Here is a 21904-nt window from a genome sequence, read left to right on the forward strand (position 1 = left end):
TTCTTTATGCCTCTTACTGGGGATTAAGCCCACAACCAGGTATGTGTCCCAACAGGGAATCGAACCTGAACTCTTGGTTCAGAGGTTGATGCTCAATCAGTGAGCCATGCCGGCCGGGCTGAAATTTTTAAAAAGCAAAGTTTAAAAAATCATCTGGGCCGAAAGCGGTTTGGCTCAATGGATAGAACGTCGGTCTGCAGACTGAAAGGTTACAGGTTTGATTCCAGTCAAAGGCATGTATCTTGGTTGCGAGTACATCCCCAGTAGGGGTGGTGCAGGAGGCAGCTGATCGATGAGTCTCTCTCATCAATGTTTCTAACTATCCCTCTCTCTTCCTCTCTGTAAAAAATCAATAAAATATATATATTTTTTTAATTAAAAAAAATAAAAAAATCATCTGGGAATAATGCAAATAATGAGGTTGATTTAATAGATATTTGTAAGTGTTTGTACACTTAAAAAAGACACGAGGTCCTTTAAAGAGTAAAGATTTTTAACTTTGATGAAATCTAATTTACTTTTTCTTTTGTTGCTTGTGCTTTTGGTGTCTTATCTACGAGTCCTTTTCCAAATTCAAAGTAATGAAGATTTACTTCTTTGTTTTTTCCTAATATTTTCTAGTTTTAGTTTTACATTTAGCTCTTTAATCTACTTTTGTTAATGTTTTGTATATATGGTGTGAGATAAAGGTACGACTTCATTATTTTCCATGTGGATATCCAGTTGTCCCAGCACCAGTTTAAAAGGACTGCTCCTTTCTCGTTGAATGGGCTTGGCATCCTTATTGAAAATCAGTTGACCATAGATGAATTGGTTTATTATTTCCTCTTAATTCTATTCTTTTGCTCTACATGTCTATCTTTGCTGACTGTTGCTTTGTAGTAGTAAGCTTTGACATTGAAAGTGTGAATCCTTCATCTTTGTCTTTTTTATGGTGCTATTATGGATCTTTTACACTTGAACATGAATTTCGGAATCAGCTTGGCAATTACTACAAAGAAACCAGCTAGGTTCTGATAGGGATTGTGTTGAATCTATGATCAATGAGGGGATATTGCCTTCTTAACAATATTATCTTCCATTCCATGAACATGGGATGTTTTTCATTCATTTAGATTAGGGGTGTCGAACTCAATCAGAGAAGGGGCCAAAATCTAAAATCCAGCCTAAATTGCGGGCCGAATGGTTTACTGAACAGTCATAAACTGTCATTGTGATGGAAACGCAGCGGAGTGCAGTGATGACAGCGCGGTGCGGGCCACATTGCAAGGCCTGGCGGGACGGATTTGGCCCGCGGGCCTTGTGTTTGACATGTGATTTAGATCTTCTTTAATTTTTTTTCACAGTGTTTTGTAGTTTTCAAAGTGGAAGTTTTACGCTTCTTTTGTTATATCTATTCCTAAATATTTTATTTTTATGCTATTTTGAATTAAATGGTGGTTTTATTTTGTTTTTAGTTTAACTGCAATGTATGATAATGCAGTTAACTGTTAAAATATTTTTATCCTGCAATCATGCTGAACTCTTTATTAGTTCTAATAGATTTTTCATGTATTCTTAGAATTTTCTAGATACAAGATCTTAATATCTGTGAATATAGTTTTACTTCTTTCTTTGTAATCCACATGCCTTCTTCTCCTCCCGCCTGCCTACCTCAAGTACAATGTTAAATAGAAGTGGCAAAAGCATATATTTTTATATATTCTTGTCTAGGAAGCAGACATTCTGTCTTTCATAAGTGAGTATGATTTTAGTGTGTGTTTTTCATGGAAGCCCTTTATCAGATTGAGGAAGTTACCTCTATTCCTAGTTTGTTGAGTGTTCTTATCAAAGAAAGGGATTAGATTTTGTCAGATGCTTTTTCTATGTCTCAGATTATCAAATGAGTGGGATTTTTTTTTTATCTTTAATTTGAATGTTTTGGGGTGACTGGTTAATAAAATCATATAGGTTTCAGAAGTACAATTCTATAATACATCATGTGTATATCATATTGTGTTAAGCCAAACTTGCATTCATGGGGTAAATCCCACGTAGTCATGCTGTATATTTCTTTTTATATGTTGCTGGATTTCATTTGCTAATATTTTGATGATGATTTTTGTGTTTATATTTGTAAGAGCTGTTGACTTGTGGTTTTCTGGTGTTGTCTTTGTTTGGTTTTATTATCAGGGTAGCACTGGCCTCATAAAATGAATTTAAAAAATTAATATTCTTTAAATGTTTAGTAGAATTCAGGTGTAAAACCATCTGCGCCTGGACTTTTCTTTGTAGGTAATGTTATTACTAATTCAAATTCTTCACTTGCTTTAGGTCTTATCAGATTGTGTCTACTTCTTGAGTCAATTTCATTGGTTTGTGGCTTTCTAGGAATGGGATGTGTTCATTATATCTAAATTATCTAATTTAGTTCATAGTATTCCTTTATAATCCTTTTTATTGCAGTAAATAAATAAGGCTTATTTATTGGTAATAATGGTCTCTCTTTCATTTTGGATATAAGTCTTCTCATTTTTTTCTTGGTCAGTCTAACTAAAAGTTTGTTGATTTTTATTTTTTTTTTAAATTTTAAAGAGAACCAGCCTTTGTTTTCTATTATTTTTCTTTTTAAAATTCACAACTTCATGAATTTCCACCTTAATTTTTATGATTGCTTTCCTTCTGTTTGCTTTAGTTTTAATTTATTCTTTTCCTAGTGTCTTAAGATAAAGTTTAGGTTTCTTCTTTCTTGATACAGGCATGTTCAACTATAAATTTACCTTTTAGCTTTAGGTGCTTCTAATGAGTTTATTGCCATTTATTACAACGTATTTTCTGGTTTCTCTTTTGATTTCTTCTTTAACTCATAGGTTATTTAGGAATGTTTTATTTAATTTCCACATATTTGAGTTTTCCAAATTTTATTCTGCTATTGATTTCTAATTGATTTCTGTTACGGAGCATATTTTGTTATTTTGATAGGGGAGCATATTTTGTTATTATTTCTATCCTTTTAAGTTTATTCTCTTGCTTGATTGCTCTGAATAGTACTTCCAGAACTGTGTTGAATAAAGTGTGGGCATTCTTTTCTTGTTCCTGATTTTAAAGGAAAGCTTTCCGTTTTTCACCATTGAGTGTGATATTGGCTGAGGGTTTGTGATATGTGGTATTCATTATGTTAAGGTACTTTTCTTTCTGAACTCGTTTTATTGAGGGTTTGATCATAAATGGATATTGTGTCTTATCAAATACCCCGACCGGGAATGGAATCGTAACTTCTGGTTCATAGGTCAACATTCAACCACCAAGCCATACTGGCTGGGTTATTTCTTTTCTTTTTTTTTTTTTTAACTTGTTACTTTTTTTTTTTTTTTTTTTTAATTTTGGTAAAATTTACAGGTTTAACTATTTTGTAGTGTACAGTTCAGTGACATTAAGTACAGTAGCATAGTTGTACAACCATCACCTCCATCCATCTCCAGAATTACTTCATCTTCTCAAACTGAAATTCTATCCCCATCAAACACTAACTTCCCCTACCCCCTTCCTTCTGGCCCCTAGCCATTCTAGTCTCTGTTCCAGTGAATTTGCCTCTTCTATCTACTTCATATAAGTGGAATCATGCAATGTTATTCTTTTGTGTCTGGCTTATTTCTCTCAGCACAATGTCTTCAAGGTCCATTACATTGAGCATGTGTTGTCAGGATTTCCTTTTTTTTTTTTTTAATATATATTTTTTCATTATTGATAATATTACAGATATCTCCTATTTTCCCCTCCTACTCGGCTATTTTTAAAAAATTAATTTTAGAGAGAGGAAAGGAGAGAGATAGAGAAACATTGACTTGCCTCATTTTTTTGTTGTTCTTTAAAAAAAATTTTTTCATTAACTTCAGAGAGGAAGGGAGAGAGAAAGAGATAGAAAAATAATTGATGAGAGAGAATCATTGATCGACTGCCTCCTGCAGGCCCCACACTGGGGATGGAGCCCACAACCCGGGCATGTGCCCTTGACCAGAATCGAACCTGGACAGGCTGATATTCTGTCCACTGAACCAAACCAGCTAGGGCTGTTGTCTCACTTATTTATGCACTCATTGGTTGATTCTTCTATGTGCCCTGAACAGGGATCAACCCACAACCTTGGTATATTGGGATGATGCTCTGACCAACTTAGCTACCTAGCCAGGGCAGATTGTCTTTTTATACTTAGACATAAAAGCATGTGCTGTGTTCTAGGGAAATTGCCTTAGGAATTATGAGTATTTAATAAAAACCTTAGTTGTCAGTAATCTATGGTGTTGGTGAAAAGGATCCTGTGGTTGCAAGTTTTACTTTGTTAAATGCATGAATATTTCTTTGTTTCTACCTATAACTTGGAACACCAAAAATATATGGTTCCTATATTACTATTTACATTTGTGGGTTATGATTGTTAGATATTATTACATCTAAAAAAGCACATTTTGACATAGAATGACTGTCAAAAAGTGAATCTGGAGGTTGGTAAAGTTTGTATTAGGTATATTTTACCATAGTAAACAAAATTGGAGGAAAAAATGTGAAGATGGCTCATAGAAAGAAATTTCAAGAGGCTCTAGACCATGTAAAGAGTTTTTCTTCCCAGGACCAAACCAGAGAGGGTTGGACCTGCATTACCACAATTTGACCACCGTCCAGAACTGAAATATCATTGCTGACATGTACACATAGGAACTGTTTGACATTGAAATTGGGTCTCTAAAGAACTGGTGGCCCAGAAAGAAGCTCACTACAGACTGATGCATATGCCTTTCAGCGTAACGATTATTGCTTGTCTCATTTTTTAAATTATTGCTTGTCTCATTTATTCTCAGGTTTCTTAGCTGAAGAGGGATTAGTAAGACATATCTCTCAATTTTATCAACATGATTGAATAAAAAGGGGAAAAATAGAGAGCACTATACTAATACCCCACGCAGAGCAAGCAGTTAGTACAAAGCAGCTGCTGTTATAGTCCCAAGGACTAAAGCTCCTTTCACCCAGCCAGTTTGTCTGACCCTGCGTGTCTCTTTTTTTTTTTCTTTTTCTTTTTTTTTTCTTTTTTTTAATATATTTTATTGATTTTTTACAAAGAGGAAGAGAGAGGGATAGAGAGTTAGAAACACCGATGAGGGAGAATCATCGTTCAGCTGCCTCTTGCACACCCCTACTGGGGATATGCCCTTGACTGGAATCGAACCTGGGATCTTTCAGTCCGCAGGCCGACGTTCTATCCATTGAGCCAAACCGGTTTTGGCTGACCCTGCGTCTCTTAAATGTTTACCATGCTGATCTAGCCACTAAGCACAAGGTATAAATCCTTTGTTCAGGCAGTGAATTTTCTGAAACTATATAAACTGTTCTTTCCTTTTTCTTCTGTTTCTAAAGAATTAAGTGTGAATACTATTTCAAAAGGCAATGAAAATATTTTGAAAGTCCTTCAAAATCTTTTTTTTCTCCTTTTCAGAGTCCAGTTCAGAATTTGAAAATACTACCCATTCTGTGTTCAGGTCAGCCAAGTTTTACTTTCATCATCCTGTGCACCTACCAAATGATAAAGATATTTGCCATGACTCCTTAGGGAGAAGTGTTTTCATGGGGCATTCTTGGAAAGATTTCTTCCAGCATCATCCAGACAAACACCATATTTGTTTTCCTCAAAATAAGGAAAAGACAGAATGTACTAGAATAGAGAGCCTCCGTATCAATGTAAACTTGGGAAACAAAGAAATGAAACATCCTACTAAAAGTCAGACTGGAGATTATACAAAATGTGACAAACAGATTAATGATCAAAAAAAGAATCGTAAGGTCTCTCCAGAGCCCACGACTCAGCACATTACAAGTTTGAATGAACTCTGGAACAAGTATCAGGAACGACAGAAGCAACAGAAATCTCTCGAGTGCAGAGTTGGAAAAGAACTATCCTTGGTGGAGCGACTTGATCGTTTGGCTAAACTTCTCCAGAATCCTATCACACATTCTCTTTGGCCCTCAGAAAGTACACAGGATGATAGCAGAGGGCAGCGAGATACTAAGGAATGGAATGGTAGACAGCAACAGAGAAACAAGCTTCAGAAAAAGAAGCGGTATAAAAGTTCAGAGAAATGCCATAAAAACATAGGAGATCTTAAAAACAAGGTTCTTTCTACTCATCAAGCTGGAAAGTCCAATCAGATTAAAATTGAACAGGTTAAATTTGATAAATATATTCTGAGAAAACAGCCAAATTTTTGTTACATAAACAATACTTCTTCAGATTCTAGACCCTCAGAGGAGAGTGAGCTGCTCACAGATACTCCCACCAACATCCTTTCCACCACAACTTCTCCTGTGGAATCAGATATATTGACCCAAACAGATAAAGAAGTGACTTTGCATGAAAGGAGCAGCTCTCTTTCCACCATTGACACTGCCCGATTGATCCAGGCTTTTGGCCATGAAAGAGTTTGTTTGTCACCCAGGAGAGTTAAGTTATACAGCAGCATCACCGACCATCAGAGGAGATACACTGAGAAGCGGAGCAAGAACAAGAAGAAAGCATTGAGTTATCCCCAAATGACTTCTGAACACACCAGAAGGAAACACATCCAGGTACATGGCTACAAATTGCATCTGGCAATGTGACTGCCTTTTTTCATGGACTTTTTAGTTAAGCTTTGCGTACAGGTGGAAAAAAGCCATTTGCCCTTTCCTCACTATAATATTCCTTACCAACTGGAAAAGAGTGTGAGAAAGTGTAGTACAGTGCTATTGTGAGTTGTCATTCTTTTCATCAACACTTATTTACAAATTATCCTTTGGAAGAAGGGGTTTGCTGCTAACAGCTTCAGAATCTACAAAGTATATCCCTGGCACCGGTGAGCTTTTAGTATAGAATGACCTCCATTCTGAACAATATTGCTTAGGTTTTTTAATTTGTTTTTTGTTGATTTACTTCTCCCTATCATTCAAGACATTTTGAGTTGCTTTTAAACACACACACAAACACAATGATTTTTTAAAAGGAATTAAAGAATTCGAATGGAAGAAAATTATGGAAGCCAGAGAGGGGTGAGCTACAACATGACTTTTATAAATAAATGAAGATTTGTGAGTTAGGGGAAGACAAGTTAATGCTAGAAAGAGATAAAATGTACCTTGTAGATATGGTTAGGAGTCACAAGTTTTGCTTTGTTTTCTACCAGTTAGTATTGCTAGAATTTTGTGATCAATCACAAGTCTAATATAAAAACTGAATTTTCAAAAGCACTACATACTTCTGGTACTAAAACCTAAAAGAAATTGACTTATCTGTCCTTATAAAGAAGGAACCACAGTGTAATAGAGTCCTCAGCAGCATCCTTACAGTAGTTTCAGTAATAATGCCTAAAAGGCTAATATGACCTTACTCTATTGTTCAGCAAAGACATCCAGAAAAGGGTCAACATGTACTTTAACCCAAGAATAAAATTTAGTGTGCCCAGAGAAGTGATGCTTGCAAAATGGTTATTTGTAGTATAGAAAGAAAAGATTAATTTTTTCTCAAACTTTTAAAATTTACATTTTATATATGTTTATATTATACTAGAGGCCCAGTGCATGAATTCGTGCACAGGTGGAGTCCCTTGGCCTGCCGGCAACCAGGGCCAATCAGAGCTGGCTGGCTGGTAGGGAGGGACCATGGGAAGTTGGCTGGCCACTGGAGGTTGACTGTGGAAGCACCCTGATGATCAGGGAACAGCTCCTGCATTGAGTGTCTGCCTCCTGGTGGTCATTTGGTCACTTAAGCTTTTATATACATAGATGTGTACAGTAATAACATAATTTATAAATACAGGGTGAGGCAAAAGTAGCTTTACAGTTACGAGTACATGAAAGTTTACTGTATTATTATTTTCTAATTATTTCATTTTCTGTATAAACAAATTTAATTTTGCCCCACACTGCAAATATTAGTAATTTATGCTAAAAAAATATTGCCTGGCCAGTTAGTTGAGTGTCATCCCATACACCAAAAAGGTTGTGGGTTCAATTTCCCATCAGGGCATATACCTAAGTTGCCAATTAGTTCTCCAGTTAGGGCACTTAAGGAAGGCAACCTATTGTGTTCCTCTCATACATCAATGTTTCTCTCTCACACACACACAAAGTAAAAAATAAGATTTTTTAAAGGAAATATAGAGAAAGAAAATTATGGAATCCAGAGAGAGGTAAGCTACAACATGACTTTTAAAAATAAATGAAGAAATGTGAGTGATGGGAAGACAAATTGATGCTCTATCTCAAATCAGTTTTTAAAAATACCCCTGGGTAAAGATTAAAATACATGTGTGCTTTTTTTTCTTTAAGACTGCATAATTAATTTAGAGTTTGCTAGTCTAGACGAAGGCACAAGATGTCCAGACAGTTTACCGTAAATATTATAATTGAGGTTTGGTAAGTATTAAATGATAGTGATTACATACATAAATAGTACAAAATGAATTATTTTAAATAAAATAAAAAAAATTGGAAATGGCACAGTTTAAGGCTTTTTGTTCCATAGAAGAGATAAGGGAAAAGGATCTAAGGAGGGATTTTTTATTATTTATTATTTTTTATTTTTATTAATTTTGTACAGAGAGGAAGGGAGAGAGATAGAGAGTTAGAAACATCGATGAGAGAGAGTCATTGACCAGCCGCCTCTTGCACACCCCCTACTGGGGATATGCCCGCAACCAAGGTACATGCCTTTGACCGGAATCGAACCCGGGACCCTTCAGTCCCCAAGCCGACGCTCTATCCATTGAGCCAAACCGGTTTCGGCCTAAGGAGGGATTTTTGTGTGGTAAAAAACATAAACATAACATAAAGTTTATAATTTTGCCCTAGCGGAGTTGAGGGTTTGATTCTGGTCAAGAACACGTCCAATTGCGGGCTCAATCCCCAGTAGGGACGCCCAGGAGGCAGTTGATCAGTAATTCTCTCTCATCATTAATGTTTCTATCTCTTCTTCTCCCTCTCTGAAATCAATAAAATTATATTTTAAAAAATAAAGTTTATCATTTTAATGATTTTAAAGTGCACAGTTTAGTGGCACTAAGTACATTCACAATGTGGGTTTTTTGTTTTTTTATATTTTATATATATATATATATACATATACACACACACACACACACACACACACACACACACACACACAGTTCAGAGAGGAAGGGAGAGGAAGAGAGAATCATTGATTGGCTTCCTCCTGCACACCTCTACTAGGGATGAAGCCCGCACCCCGGCATGTGCCCTGAGCAGGAATCAAAGCGTGAACTCTGCTTCATAGGTCAGTGGCCCACCACTGAGCCATGTTGGCTAGGCCACACAGTTTACAGTTTGATGAATAGCACAGTATCCCTATCTTTTGTTGCTTGTGCTTTTGGTTTCATATCTAAGAAACCATTGTTAAGTCCAAAGTCATAAAGATTTGTTCTTTTATTTTAAGTTTTTTATACTTTTAGCTCTTTCATTTGCATCTTGGATATATATTGAGTTAATTTTTGTATATAATATGAAGAGTCAAAACTTCATTCTTTTCCACATGGATATTCAATTGTCTCAGCACCAGTTATTGAAAAAACTTTTTTTCCCCTGGTCTGGTTTCATTATCAAAACTCAATTGACCATATAATTGAGGATTTATTTCTAGGCTTTCAGTTTATTCTTTTTATCTGTATTTCTATTTGTATGCCATTACTGCACCATTTTGATTACTCTAGCTTTGTGGAAAGAACTGAGAAGGTGACTCCTCCAACTTCGTTCTTTTCCAACACTGTTTTGGCTATTTAAATCCCTTGTATCTCCATGTGAATATTAAGATCAACTTTTCAGCCGAAGCTGGTTTGGCTCAGTGATAGAGCGTCGGTCTGCGGACTGAAGGGTCCCAGGTTCGATTCTGGTCAAGGGCATGTACATTGGTTGCGAGCACATCCCCGGTAGGGGGTGTGCAAGAGGCAGCTGGCCGATGTTTCTCTCTCATCGACATTTCTAGCTCTCTATCTCTCTCCCTTCCTCTCTGTTAAAAATCAATAAAATATATATATTTAAAAAAAAAAAAAAAAGATCAACTTTTCAATTTTTGCTGAAAAGATCATTAGGATTTTTTTCCCTCCAGTTTTTTTTATTTATTTTTTTTATTTACTGATTTTTTACAGAGAGGAAGGGAGAAAGAGAGAGTTAGAAACATTGATGAGAGTCATTGATCAGCTGCCTCCTACACGCCTCCTACTGGGGATGTGCCCACAACCAAAGTACATGCCCTTGACAGGAATTGAACCTGGGACCCTTCAGTCCACAGGCTGACACTCTATCCACTGAGCCAAACTGGTTTCGGCAATCATTTAGGATTTTTATATTAATGTATTAAATCTGTGTTGGCTTTGGGATTTATTGCCATCTTAACAATATTAAGTCTACCAATCCATGAGCACAGTAAGTAATTTTTGTATACAGTGTTAAGGTAAGGCTTTAAACTTTATTTTTTCATTGTCCTAACACTATTTGTTGAAAAAAGACAGTCTTTTCCCTGTTGAATGGTCTTGGCACCCTTGTCAAAAGTCATTTGATTGTATATGTAAGGGTTTATTTCTGGGCTCTCTGTTCTATTCCATTGGTCTATGTGTCTGTCTATAGTATGCCAGTACACACTGTTTGGGTTTACTCTATCTTTTGAAATTTTGATATTAGAAAGTGTAAGACCTCCAAACTTATTTTTCAAGACTGTTTTGGCTATTTGTGGCTCTTTGGTATGCCATATATTTATTATTTTTTCTTTTTGATGTGATTTAAAGTGTAAATGTTTTCTTCATTTTTGCATTATTAGTGTATATATACTCAGCTGATTTTTGCATGTTGATCTTGTATCACACAGCCTGACTGTTTATTAATTCTAACAGTTTTCTTGCAGATTTTTGTTGTTGTTAATCCTCATCCAAGGGTTTTTTTTCCCATTGATTCTTAGAGTGGAAGGGAGAGGGAGAAACAAAGAGAAACATCGTTGTGAGAGAGACACATTATCTGGTTGCCTCCTACACACACCCCGACCAGGTCAGAGATTGAACTTGCCAACTGAGGTATGTGCCCTTGACCAAAATCAAACCCATGACCCTTCAGTCCATGGACTGATGCTCTAACGAGTCTAACCACTGAACAAAACTGGCTAGGGCTTCTTGTGCATTCTTTAGGATTTTCAGTGTATAAGGCTGGGGTGAGGGACAGAGTGTCTCTCAGCCCAGCCTGCAGCCTCTCCAATCTGGGACTCCTGGAAGGATGTCTGACTGGCCATTTAGGCCCTAACCCACTGGGCAGTCAGACATCCCTATCACAATCCAGGATTGCTGGCTCCCAACTGCTCACCTGCCTGCTTTTCTGATTGCCCCTAACCACTTTTGCCTGCCAGCCTGTTTGCCCCCAACTGCCCTCCCTTGCAGGCCTGGTCCCTCCCAACTGCCCTCCCCTGCTGGCCATCTTGTGGAGGCCATCTTGTGTCCACATGGGGGCAGCCATCTTGTGTGTTGGAGTGATGGTCAATCTGCATATTATTCTTTTATTAGATAGAATAGAGGCCTTGTTCATGGGTGGGGGCCAGCTGGTTTGCCCTGAAGGGTATCCCAGATCAGGGTGGGGTTCCCTTGGGGCGTGAGGTAGCCTGAGAGAGGGGCCTGTAGTGGTTTGCAGGCTGGCCATGCCCCCTGGTGACCCAAGCAGAGGCCCTGGAATCTGGGGTTTATTTATCTTCTACAATTGAAACTAGCCTTAAGTGGAGGCCTGGGCTGGCCAGGGTGTGGGGAAAGCTTGACTTTCTCCATCACCTGGGAAACCCAAACCTCCCTCCTGCTTTCTCTGTGGCTGCAGCTGTCTTGGTTGGTTGGTGTGGCTTGTGGTGTATCAGAGTCATAATTTGCATGTTACTCTTTTATGAGATAGGAGGTTATATATATTTATATATATATGTATGTATTAGAGGCCCAGTGCATGAATTTGTGCCTGGGTGGGGTCTGGCCAGACTGGCCAGGGGGAGGGGACATGTGCAGTTGACCAGCCTGCCTGCCAGTCAAACTCCTGGTCGAGGGGACAGTTTGCATATTAGCCTTTTATTATCCTATATAATAAAAGTGTAATGTGCAAATCGACCAAATGGAGGAATGACCAGTTGGGGGGCAGGGCCAGCAAGCAGGTGACACCAGGTCAGCCAAGGCGTGTGCCAGCAAGCAGAGGGAGGGGACAGGAATGGGATGGGGGGAAGGTGGCAACCACTGGCAGGGCATGGGGGCTGGCGCCATCCCCTGACTGCCTGCCCAGTTGCCTCCCACAGAGGCCATGGGCAGCAGCAGGGTGATGCAGGGTGGGGCTGACTGCTCACCATCCCCAGATAGGCCTACTGGGGTCACCTCCCACAGAGGGAGGCCAGACTAAGCCATTATTTGGACATCCCCTGAGGGCTCTTGGACTGTGAGAGGGTGCAGGCTGAACTGAGGGTCCTTCCCCAGTGCACAAATTTTTATGCACTGGGCCTCTAATATAGGATATTATCTATATAGAGATAGTCTTACTTCCTCTTTTTCAATTTGGGTACCCTTTATTTTTCTTGCCTAGTTGGTCTGGCTAGATCTTCCAGTAGAGTGTCAAATAGAAGTGGTAAAAGCAAGGCACTATTGTTTGTTTATGATCTTAGGAAAACATTCAGTTTTTTGCCGTTGAGAATGGTTTTAGCTGTGTATTTCCACATATAACCTTTATTGTGCTGAGGAAGTTACCTTTTTTTCCTATTTTGGTGGGTGTTTTTACCATGAAAGGGTTTTGTTTCTTGAGATAGTCTTAGATAGTCCAAATATTTCACCTATTGAGATGATCATATGGGTATGTGTGTTTTTTTAATTCTATTAATATGGTATATGTTGATAATCATTAATAATGGTATATGTTAAACCATCCTTGCATTCCAGAAATACTTGGCCAGGAAAGGGGGAATATTGGGGTGGGGGTGGGGGTGGGGGTGGGGGGGAACAATGCTAAGTAAAAAGCCACAAAGCTCTCTCCTACTTGGTTTATTTGGCCTTGCTCTTGCTTTTCTTTAGTTGCCATGTACCTTTGACTGTATTTCAGAGTTTTGATAAGGTTGATTTTAACAGTTTTTGTCAGATTTTTGGTCCTAGTAAAGGGGCAAGTTCCTGGAGTTCTCCCTATCCAGTTTTGCTGACATCCCTCCCAGGCAGTTTTGTGCCCTTCCCTCAACAGCTGCTGTTTCCTTTCCTGGGTCTGCACTATAATGGACACTTCATAAAATTCTTTAATCGTGGAGTTCAGAGGGGTGCAGACTCCCTCAATTTCTATAGCCCCCAAGGGCATCACTCTTGTCAGTGCACACTTGATCTCCAGCACTTAATCCAATCTCGAACTTTCTTAATTGTATCCAGTTGTATCTCTTCCAGATAACAGCAGTCTCTTCTTAGATTTAGGACCAGAGTTGACCTCTGACCTCGATTTTCTGAGGCTTCAAGAAAATTCATGAAAATAAAGTTGATTTATTTTTGTTGTTGGTGGTGGTGGTAGTGGTGGTTATAAAAATGGCAGCACTGCTTTATTTAACTCTGTTGATATCCAAGTGGGGAAAAATGTATATCACTACTGGTAGATTTTGACCTGTGGTATTTTTATTAGTAGTACCTTTTAGATGTTTTATAGTGTAGCTTTGGATTTCTTGTTTGACCCAAGAAAAGTTTAGGAGAGAATTTTTTTTAATTCCATTGCTTAGATTTATTGTTTCACTGCATATTAATTTTGCTGTATTGTGATTAGAGATTGTGCTCAATTCTATTACTGTTTTAAGGACATATAGAGACTTGTGACTTAATGTATGGCTAACTACTCCAAGGGTGTTATAAAGGAGGTAGAGTCTCCATACAGAGTAGTTAACATTCTAATTATATGAATATGCTTAGTATGTCATCTTTGTTAATATACTTTGTTATTGTCTTTATTATATTCTTCCCAAATATTGGTTTCCTTGATCCATTAAGGATTCCAAAGAATATAATTGAAAGTTGATTTATCTAGTGGTAATTTAAGGTTTATGTATAAGTTTATGTCTAGCAAGTACAATATAGATGATAGCTTTTAATCACTATGAATTACACTGTAAATTGTCCAAAGTAAGTTCATTTTCCATTTTTAACATATTTTGTCTTTGATTCTGTTTCATCCAATGCAATTTTTAAATGTACATTTGCCCAGTTGGTCTTTGCCCATCTTTTTATTTTTAGCCCTTCTTAGTCATTTTGCTCCAGTGTAAGTAGCATCTAATTGAATTGAACCCTCCCCCCTCAATAAGAGGGTTTTCTTTTGAAGTGAATTTATTTTGCTTAAGGTCAAAATTATAACAGGTATGTTTGGTTTAAATTTTATTGTCTTTTTTCCTGTTCTATGTGATTATTATACAAAATTATATTTCTGACTGGCGAAATGACCTTTTTAGTGTTAAACACAATACATAAAATCTATCATTTTAACCATTTAAGTGTACAATTTAGTGTTAAGTATATTCTTTGTGTAGAAGAGATTGGTGATGGCTCCTTAAATTTGTTGCCAGTGAAAATAGGGTTCTTCCACAGAGTGACGAGGGAAAGCATTTCAGGGACCTGTGCATAGAGGATGAGGTGTAATGGTAAGATTTATTGGAGTAGAAGCAATAGACTGTCCCAGTGTCTCATCCACGAGCAGATAGCTAAGCTCTGCCTCGCTATGGGCGAAGCCCAACCTCTGGGGCAGCAAGCCCAAACTTGTCCTCACCGAGCCCAGGAGGACCAGGGCCCAGAAATTCTGTGCCATTGGCCAAGAGGTGTCTGAAACTTTGTAGTTCTGTTCAGTCGGTTCCTACACTTAGTTCAGCTCAGTCTCTGTCCCCATCAGGCTATCGTAGTCTCCGTTCCTAACTGTGCTGAGCAGGCACTGCGTTGCTGCACGTAGGCCTATGCTTGGAACCTTGCAGCTGCTACAAAGAGAGAACACATTTGAACTAACTGGTACATGTGTGGTACTGAGTTTGGTCTTCATTAAGCTTGGATTATATTACCTTGTGCTTAAAAGAGAGCAGGCTTTCTTTCAAGCTAACTTCTCTTTCCTAATCCTTCCTGGGCTCGTCCTCCCCCTATCCAATCTCTTTCTTAGATCCTCTGGGGTTTCATGCCCTCAACCAATCTTATCCTTTTCCCAGGATAGGCACCTCCCCATTATGGTCACCATTTGGCCCTGCTGCACAGGCCTCAAAGCAGAAGGACCTCCCCCTGTGCTATCTTGGCTTCTACTGCCCAGTGTCTAGCAAAGGAATTTCCCCTTTATTGTTTACTAGAGTCCCACTGCACAAATTTGTGCACATGGGGGGGTCCCTCAGCCTGGCCTGTGATCAGGCCAATTGGGGCTGGCTGGCTGGCCAGCTAGGGGGAAGGACTATGGGAGGTTGGCCACCCACAGGAGGTTGGCTGTGGAAGTGCTCTGACCACCAGGGGGGCAACTCCTGCATTGAGCCTCTATCCCCTTTGGTCAGTGCATCATAGCAACTGGTCAAGCAGTCAACCGATTGCAGCGGTCACTTAGGCTTTTATATATATAGACTAGACACCCATTGCGGGAAGATTCCTGCAAGAATAGGGCTTCCTGCAACCATCTCCACCGCCCCACCTGCTTCCCTCCCTTCTCCGCTGCCCCACTTGCTTCTCCGCAGCTTCACTCCCTTCTGCAGTGCTTGGCTTCCTTCTATGCTGCCTTCAGTCTTCACTCTGTGCCGGGATATGCAGATTAACCGCCAGCTTGTTGGGTTATTTTGCATACTCACTCCTGATTGGCTGGTGGGCGTAGTGGAAGTATGGTAAATTTGCATGTTTCTCTTTTATTAGATACCTGCAGAAATAAATGACCAGTTCTGAATAATAATTATCACCTGAGTTCCTGCTTTTTAAGCTTTAATCTTGTCTCTAGGAATTGAAACTATGTTAAAGTGTTCTTTTTGGAATAGGTACTTTGTGATTGTGTCATCCTTTACTGGGTAGCTTTATTATTGAAACTGCATTTCCAAGTTTGATCTGCATATAACTAAAAACTTTTCACAACAACAAAAATTTTTATTTTGATGACATTGGATATATTTCTAATTTTGACTCTGACTGTCCTATCATTGTGTATCTCTGGTCCTAAACTTGAATGGTTATAAATGAATTAACATAAACCCAATCCTTGGGGGCAGGGGGTTGGGGGGGAGGGACAAAGCAAAACATCTTGCAGGCACCTGCCTACCTGAAGGTCAGCAATAACAATCTACATGAAGAATAGTCATATAGGGTCATGTAAGGAAACATGACCTTTTTCCCTATATTATGTTTTCCTATTTCCACCTAAAAAGTAAATTTTTAGTTGAAAAGCTAAATTTGAGAATGAGTCTCACCTAGATTTTAGTTAAACTAAAACATACAAAAGCCTGAAACATCTCTGAAATGGTGGCAATTACTTCCTTTTCCCAGTATAAAGTAAGGCATCAGCAGGTGAGTTTGCTCTCATAATAATAGAAATTAAAACAACAGCCATGTAGCCCTAGCCAGTTTGGCTCAGTGGAAAGAGCATCAGCTTCTGGACTGAAGCAGGGGTCCTCAAACTTTTTAAAGTGGGGGCCAGATCACGGTCCCTCAGAGAGCTGGAGGGCCGGACTATATGAACTACTAATTCCTACTGTAACACCTCGGCTGCGCTCACTGCCCAAAAAACCTGGCGGGCCTGATCAGACTCCTCTGCGGGCCGCATGTGGCCCGCGGGCCGCAGTTTGAAGACGCCTGGACTGAAGGGTCTTGGGTTCGATTCCGGTCAAGGGCACATGCCTAGGCTGTGGGCTCAGTCCCCAGTGTGGGGAATTCAGGAGGTAGCCAGTCAATGATACTCTCTCATCATTGATGTTTTATCTCTCTCTCCTCCCTTCCTCTCCGAAATCAATAAAAATATATATATTTTTAAAAACAACCATGTATCTCCTTTTAAGACTCTACAATAGCAAGCCTAGACCATGATAGCTGATAGTGTCATTTGACTTGTAGTTACTTAAATCTTTATTTTTTAAAAAATATTTTTTATTGATTTTTTACAGAGAGGAAGGGAGAGAAATAGAGAGCTAGAAACATCGATGAGAGAGAAACATCGACCAGCTGCCTCTTGCACACCCCCTACTGGGGATGTGCCTGCAACCAATGTACATGCCCTTGACCGGAATCGAACCCGGGACCTTTCAGTCCGCAGACCGACACTCTACCACTGAGCCAAACCGGTTTCGGCTTAAATCTTTATATATATATATATGATTTATCCAGTGCATGTATGTGTGTGTGTGTGTGTGTGTGTATATATATACATATATATATATATATATATATATATATATATATATATATATATATATATATATATATACATACACACCTTACTATGGAGAACTGAATGGGCTGATCACACCTGGCTAATCCCAGGCCCTGAGGGATAGATGGGGAGTCATTAGCCTTTCCGATGAACCGAGGAAAGTGGGAGTGTTGTGGTTTACCAACAGCATCTGTAAATGACAGCAAAAATGTTCTACCCCATAGTGGGTTCTCAGTTCTCAGCACAAATTGTCATACACAATGCAGACCTGTATGTTGTGATTATTGTGAAACTGTGAGAGTCAACATGGCATGATTGCATGATTCTGATAGTTTGCAATTGGCCCTAATCATAGAGTGTGTATAGTGTTTCAGTGTATCTACAACACCTAGCACCTACATTTTTGTTAGGAAAGTCTATTCGTTATTATGTGAAATGATACTGTTGCTCACTTTCCATTGTTCTCATATCTCTGATTCAGTAACAGGAGATGCAGAACCATAAAGCATGAGAAGCTTTTGCTACAAATAAGGCTTTGTAATCTACATGTACTTCATTTGGCCACACATGGATAAATATGTTTTTACAGCTTTTGAGATCCTTCACATGCCATAAAATTCATATTTAAATGTACAATTCATTGGGTCTCAGTGTGTGCAGAGTTGTGCACCATCCCTCTAATTTTAAAACATTTCCAGCACACTCCAGAAACACCCTGTACACATTAGCAGCCACTTCTCATTTCCCCCAACCTCCCACCCTTGCCCCAGCTCCTGGCTGTGGTTACTAATCTCCTTCCTGCCTATAGATTTTCTTATTCTGGACATTTTCTATAAATGGGATCATATAATATGTGATCTTTTGAGACAGGCTTCTTCCACTTAATGTTTTCTAGGTTCATCTACATTGTAGTGTGTATTCCTTTTACCAAAGTAGGAGCCCAGTGCACTAATCCATGCATCTTGAAAGGAACTGTGAGCCCGGAGGCTTCAGTGGGCACAGGGGGGTCTCTGCCCATTTTCCAAGCCCCAACCTGGCCCCTCCAGCCGATGCCTCTGATCCCGTCTGCTGGCAGCCCTGCTCGCACCTGCTGGTGGCACAGAGCGATTGGGGCCAGCACCAGCAGTGGGTGCGAGCAACAGGTGCTGCCCTGATTGCCCCTTAGGAGCAGGTAAAGAAACCTTCAGGGGCGATCAGAGCTCACAGCCGCTACTCACACCTGCTGACACGCCTGCAGCAGTTGTGAGTGCAGGACAGGAATGTGGCACACGGGAACGAATTTTCAGTAACCATTAGAGGTTCGCCCCCATGACCAGAGCCCCGCCTTAGTCTGGCTCCCAGCTCACCTGCTCCACCATCCTGCCACAGCCGATTCCCACATGTTCCGTACTCTGCTGACTGCTGCCAATGCCCGCCAAGTTCCACGCACACCCCCTGGTGGTCAGTGCATGTCATAGTAACCAGTTTGGTGGTTCTACTGTTCAATCTATTTGCATATTAGAGTTTTATATATAGAGAGAATACCATTCCATTCTATGAATACACATTTATCCAGCCACCAGTTAACAGACTTTTGTATTTAACTTTTTGGTTATTATTAACAAAGCTTCTGTGAACTTTCATGAGCAAGTTTTTGTGTGGACGTATTTTGTGCATATGCTTAGGAGTGGATATCTGCTGGGTTAAATATAACTTTAGTTTAACCGTTTGAGATCTATTAAACGGTTATCCAAAGTATTATCCCCATTTTGCATTTCCATAGTATGAGGGTTCCAGTTTCTCCATATCCTTGAAAACACTTGCTCTTGTATGTCTTTTTATTTTCACCATTCTAGAGGGCTAATTATGTTTTGTTGAAAGGAAATTTATTTTAGATTACTTTCTATTTTTAAATATTAACCTTTTTATAGGCAGGGACTTAACCTAGAAATGCAATCATATACACCAAGTCTTCTCAATTAATCAGATGTAAATGTGTGTTCTTTCACACCAGTGGTGCCTTTCACGACTGGGTGTGTGCTTCGGAACTTCAGGAGGTTCAAGCTCAGAGTTGGAAGGGACCATCATTAACACTTCTGCTTCAACAGCTCCTCCACTCACTGCTCATGAGCAGCACATCCCATTTGTCTAAGGCTTCAGTTTTCAAGGGATGTAACTTACAAAGCTCCAAGATCAGCCTGCATTGGTATCTTGGTTCTGTTCCCAGTTCTAACCTTCTAACTCTTAGGTACCCTCTTCCTTCCCTGAAGTATTTTTACTTTATTTTCCTTTCTTTTTGATCTTCACTCTTTGAACTATTCCTCTCATGTCATGCTTTTTACTCCCCTTTCCCAAGATGGCAACTTTCCTGGTCTATGAAGTTTGTCAGTATCCCATTTTTAAACGTCACTGAACTAAGCATGCTGTATGTACTACAGATAGTGAGAGCATGTTGACAGAACAGATTTATCACCTTCCTTTCTGTGGCTAGAACAGTTCTATGACCTAACATGTTTTATTCCCGATGAACTCACCAAAGCCATTAGAGTTAGACCTTTATTGCTACACTCTGTAAGGTTTTGTTTTATTCTCACTTCTTAAACGAGTAATACAATCACACGATACAAAATTAAAATGTGTGAAAAAGTACTTGATAGTGTCCTTCCCATTCCTGTTTTGTAAACATTTATTTTAAATATATATTTTTTATTGATATTAGAGAGGGGGGAGAGAGAGAGAGAGAGAGAGAGAGAGAGAGAGAGAGAAATACTATGATGATGAGAATCACTGATCAACTGCCTCCTGCATGCCCTACACTGGGGATGGGCCCACACCTAGACATGTGCCCTAGACCAGAATTGAACCGAGAGCCTTCAGTCCGCAGGCTGATGCTCTATCCATTGTGCCACATCAGCCAGGGCTGTAAACAGATTTATTAAAGTATAGTTTACATAACAAAATTTATCTATTTAAAGCAGGGGTCCTCAAACTTTTTAAAGTGGGGGCCAGATCACGGTCCCTCAGAGACCTGGCGGGCCGGATCAGACTCCTCTGTGGGCCGCATGTGGCCCGCGGGCCGTAGTTTGAAGACCCCTGATTTAAAGTGTACAAGTTAATTATTTTTAGTAAGTTTACAGAGTTATGCAATTATTACCACAATTCCATTTTAGAACATTTCTGTCACCCTAAAAAGGCCCCTTGTACAACTAAACAATCAATCTGTATAACAACCCCAGGCATTTTTTAATCCACCCCTGCCTTTTTCTGGACATTTCATACAAATAAAGTCATATAATAGTGTTTGGCATCTGGCTTCTTTTGCTTAGCATATTTTCAAAGTTCATCCATTTGTGTCAGTAGTTCCTTTTTATTTGTGATTAGTATTCCATTATCTGGATAGGCCACATTTTATTTATTCAATTACCAGTTGTTAGACATTTGGATTGTTTAATTTGAGTGGATAATACAAATAATGTGCTATGAACATTTGTTTAAACCTTTTTGTGTGAACAGGCTTTCATTTATTTTGGGTACATATCTATGAGTGGAATTGCTGGGTAATATGTTAAGTTTATGTTTAATTTTTAAGAAAATACCTAAGTATTTTCCAAAGTGGCTTACCATTTTTAGGTTCCCACCAGCCATATGTGAAGATTCTAGTTTCTCTGCTTCCTTCTCAGCACTTAGTATTATCCATCTTTTTTTTTAATCATAACTATCCTAGTAAATATGAAGTGATCATTGTGATTTTTAATTTGCATTTTCCTAATGACTAATGATGTTGAACATCTTTTCATATGCTTATTGGCCACTCATATCTCTTTGGTGAAATGTCTATCTTTTACCCTATTTTAAATTACATATGTGGAATTTCTCATTATTTATTTAGATTGTTAGTTTCTCCCATCAATGTTTATAGTTTTCAGAGTACAAAGCTTGCCCTTCTGCTAAATTTATTCTAAATATTTTATTCTTTTTGATGATATTGTGAATGGAATTGTTTCCTTAATTTTACTTCCAGTTGCTCATTGCTAGAATATAAAAATACAATGAGTTTTTTTTCTTATTGATCTTATATTCTGCACTCTAACTAAACTTTTTTTTTAGTTCTAGTACCTCATGGATTCCTTCGTATTTTCTATATATAGGATCATGCCATCTGCAAATAAAAAGTTTTATCTCTCCCTTTCCAACTGGTTTCTTTTCTTTCATAGGTATTTTATATATTAAAAAGCAAATACCTGCATATGTTTTATACCCTTTTTCACAAAAATGGCAGCATACTTTACATTTTGTAAAGGATATAATCTGTCTTGAAAATCAGTCTGTTTCAGTACTGAAGTGCTGCTGCTTTTTCTTTTTTCTTTTACAGCTGCAGAGAGGTGCAGTGTTTGCTGGTCAGTCGCCTCGTCACCACCCTTTCTGAGCTCATACTTTTTTTTTTTAACATAATAACCTCATAGTTTTATATTTGTTTTTTACTGTTTATAATCTAAATCATTTGTTCTAACATTTAGATAATTTC

At 38.7% G+C, this 21904-nt stretch overlaps 1 protein-coding gene across 5 annotated transcripts in view; it reads left to right on the top strand.

Moving 5' to 3' along the window:
• The window catches only part of ALMS1 (ALMS1 centrosome and basal body associated protein), a 131449-nt gene that overhangs the window by 96520 nt on the left and 13025 nt on the right, over nt 1–21904 (top strand). For all 5 annotated transcript variants that reach the window (XM_045580907.1, XM_045580904.1, XM_045580905.1 and 2 more), the window contains one exon: nt 5468–6594. In XM_045580907.1, the coding sequence (XP_045436863.1) occupies nt 5468–6594 (1127 nt within the window). The remainder of the gene's footprint in view (nt 1–5467; nt 6595–21904) is intronic.

Source organism: Pipistrellus kuhlii, unplaced genomic scaffold (genome assembly GCF_014108245.1).
Source record: "Pipistrellus kuhlii isolate mPipKuh1 unplaced genomic scaffold, mPipKuh1.p scaffold_m20_p_13, whole genome shotgun sequence".
Lineage (NCBI taxonomy): Eukaryota > Metazoa > Chordata > Mammalia > Chiroptera > Vespertilionidae > Pipistrellus > Pipistrellus kuhlii.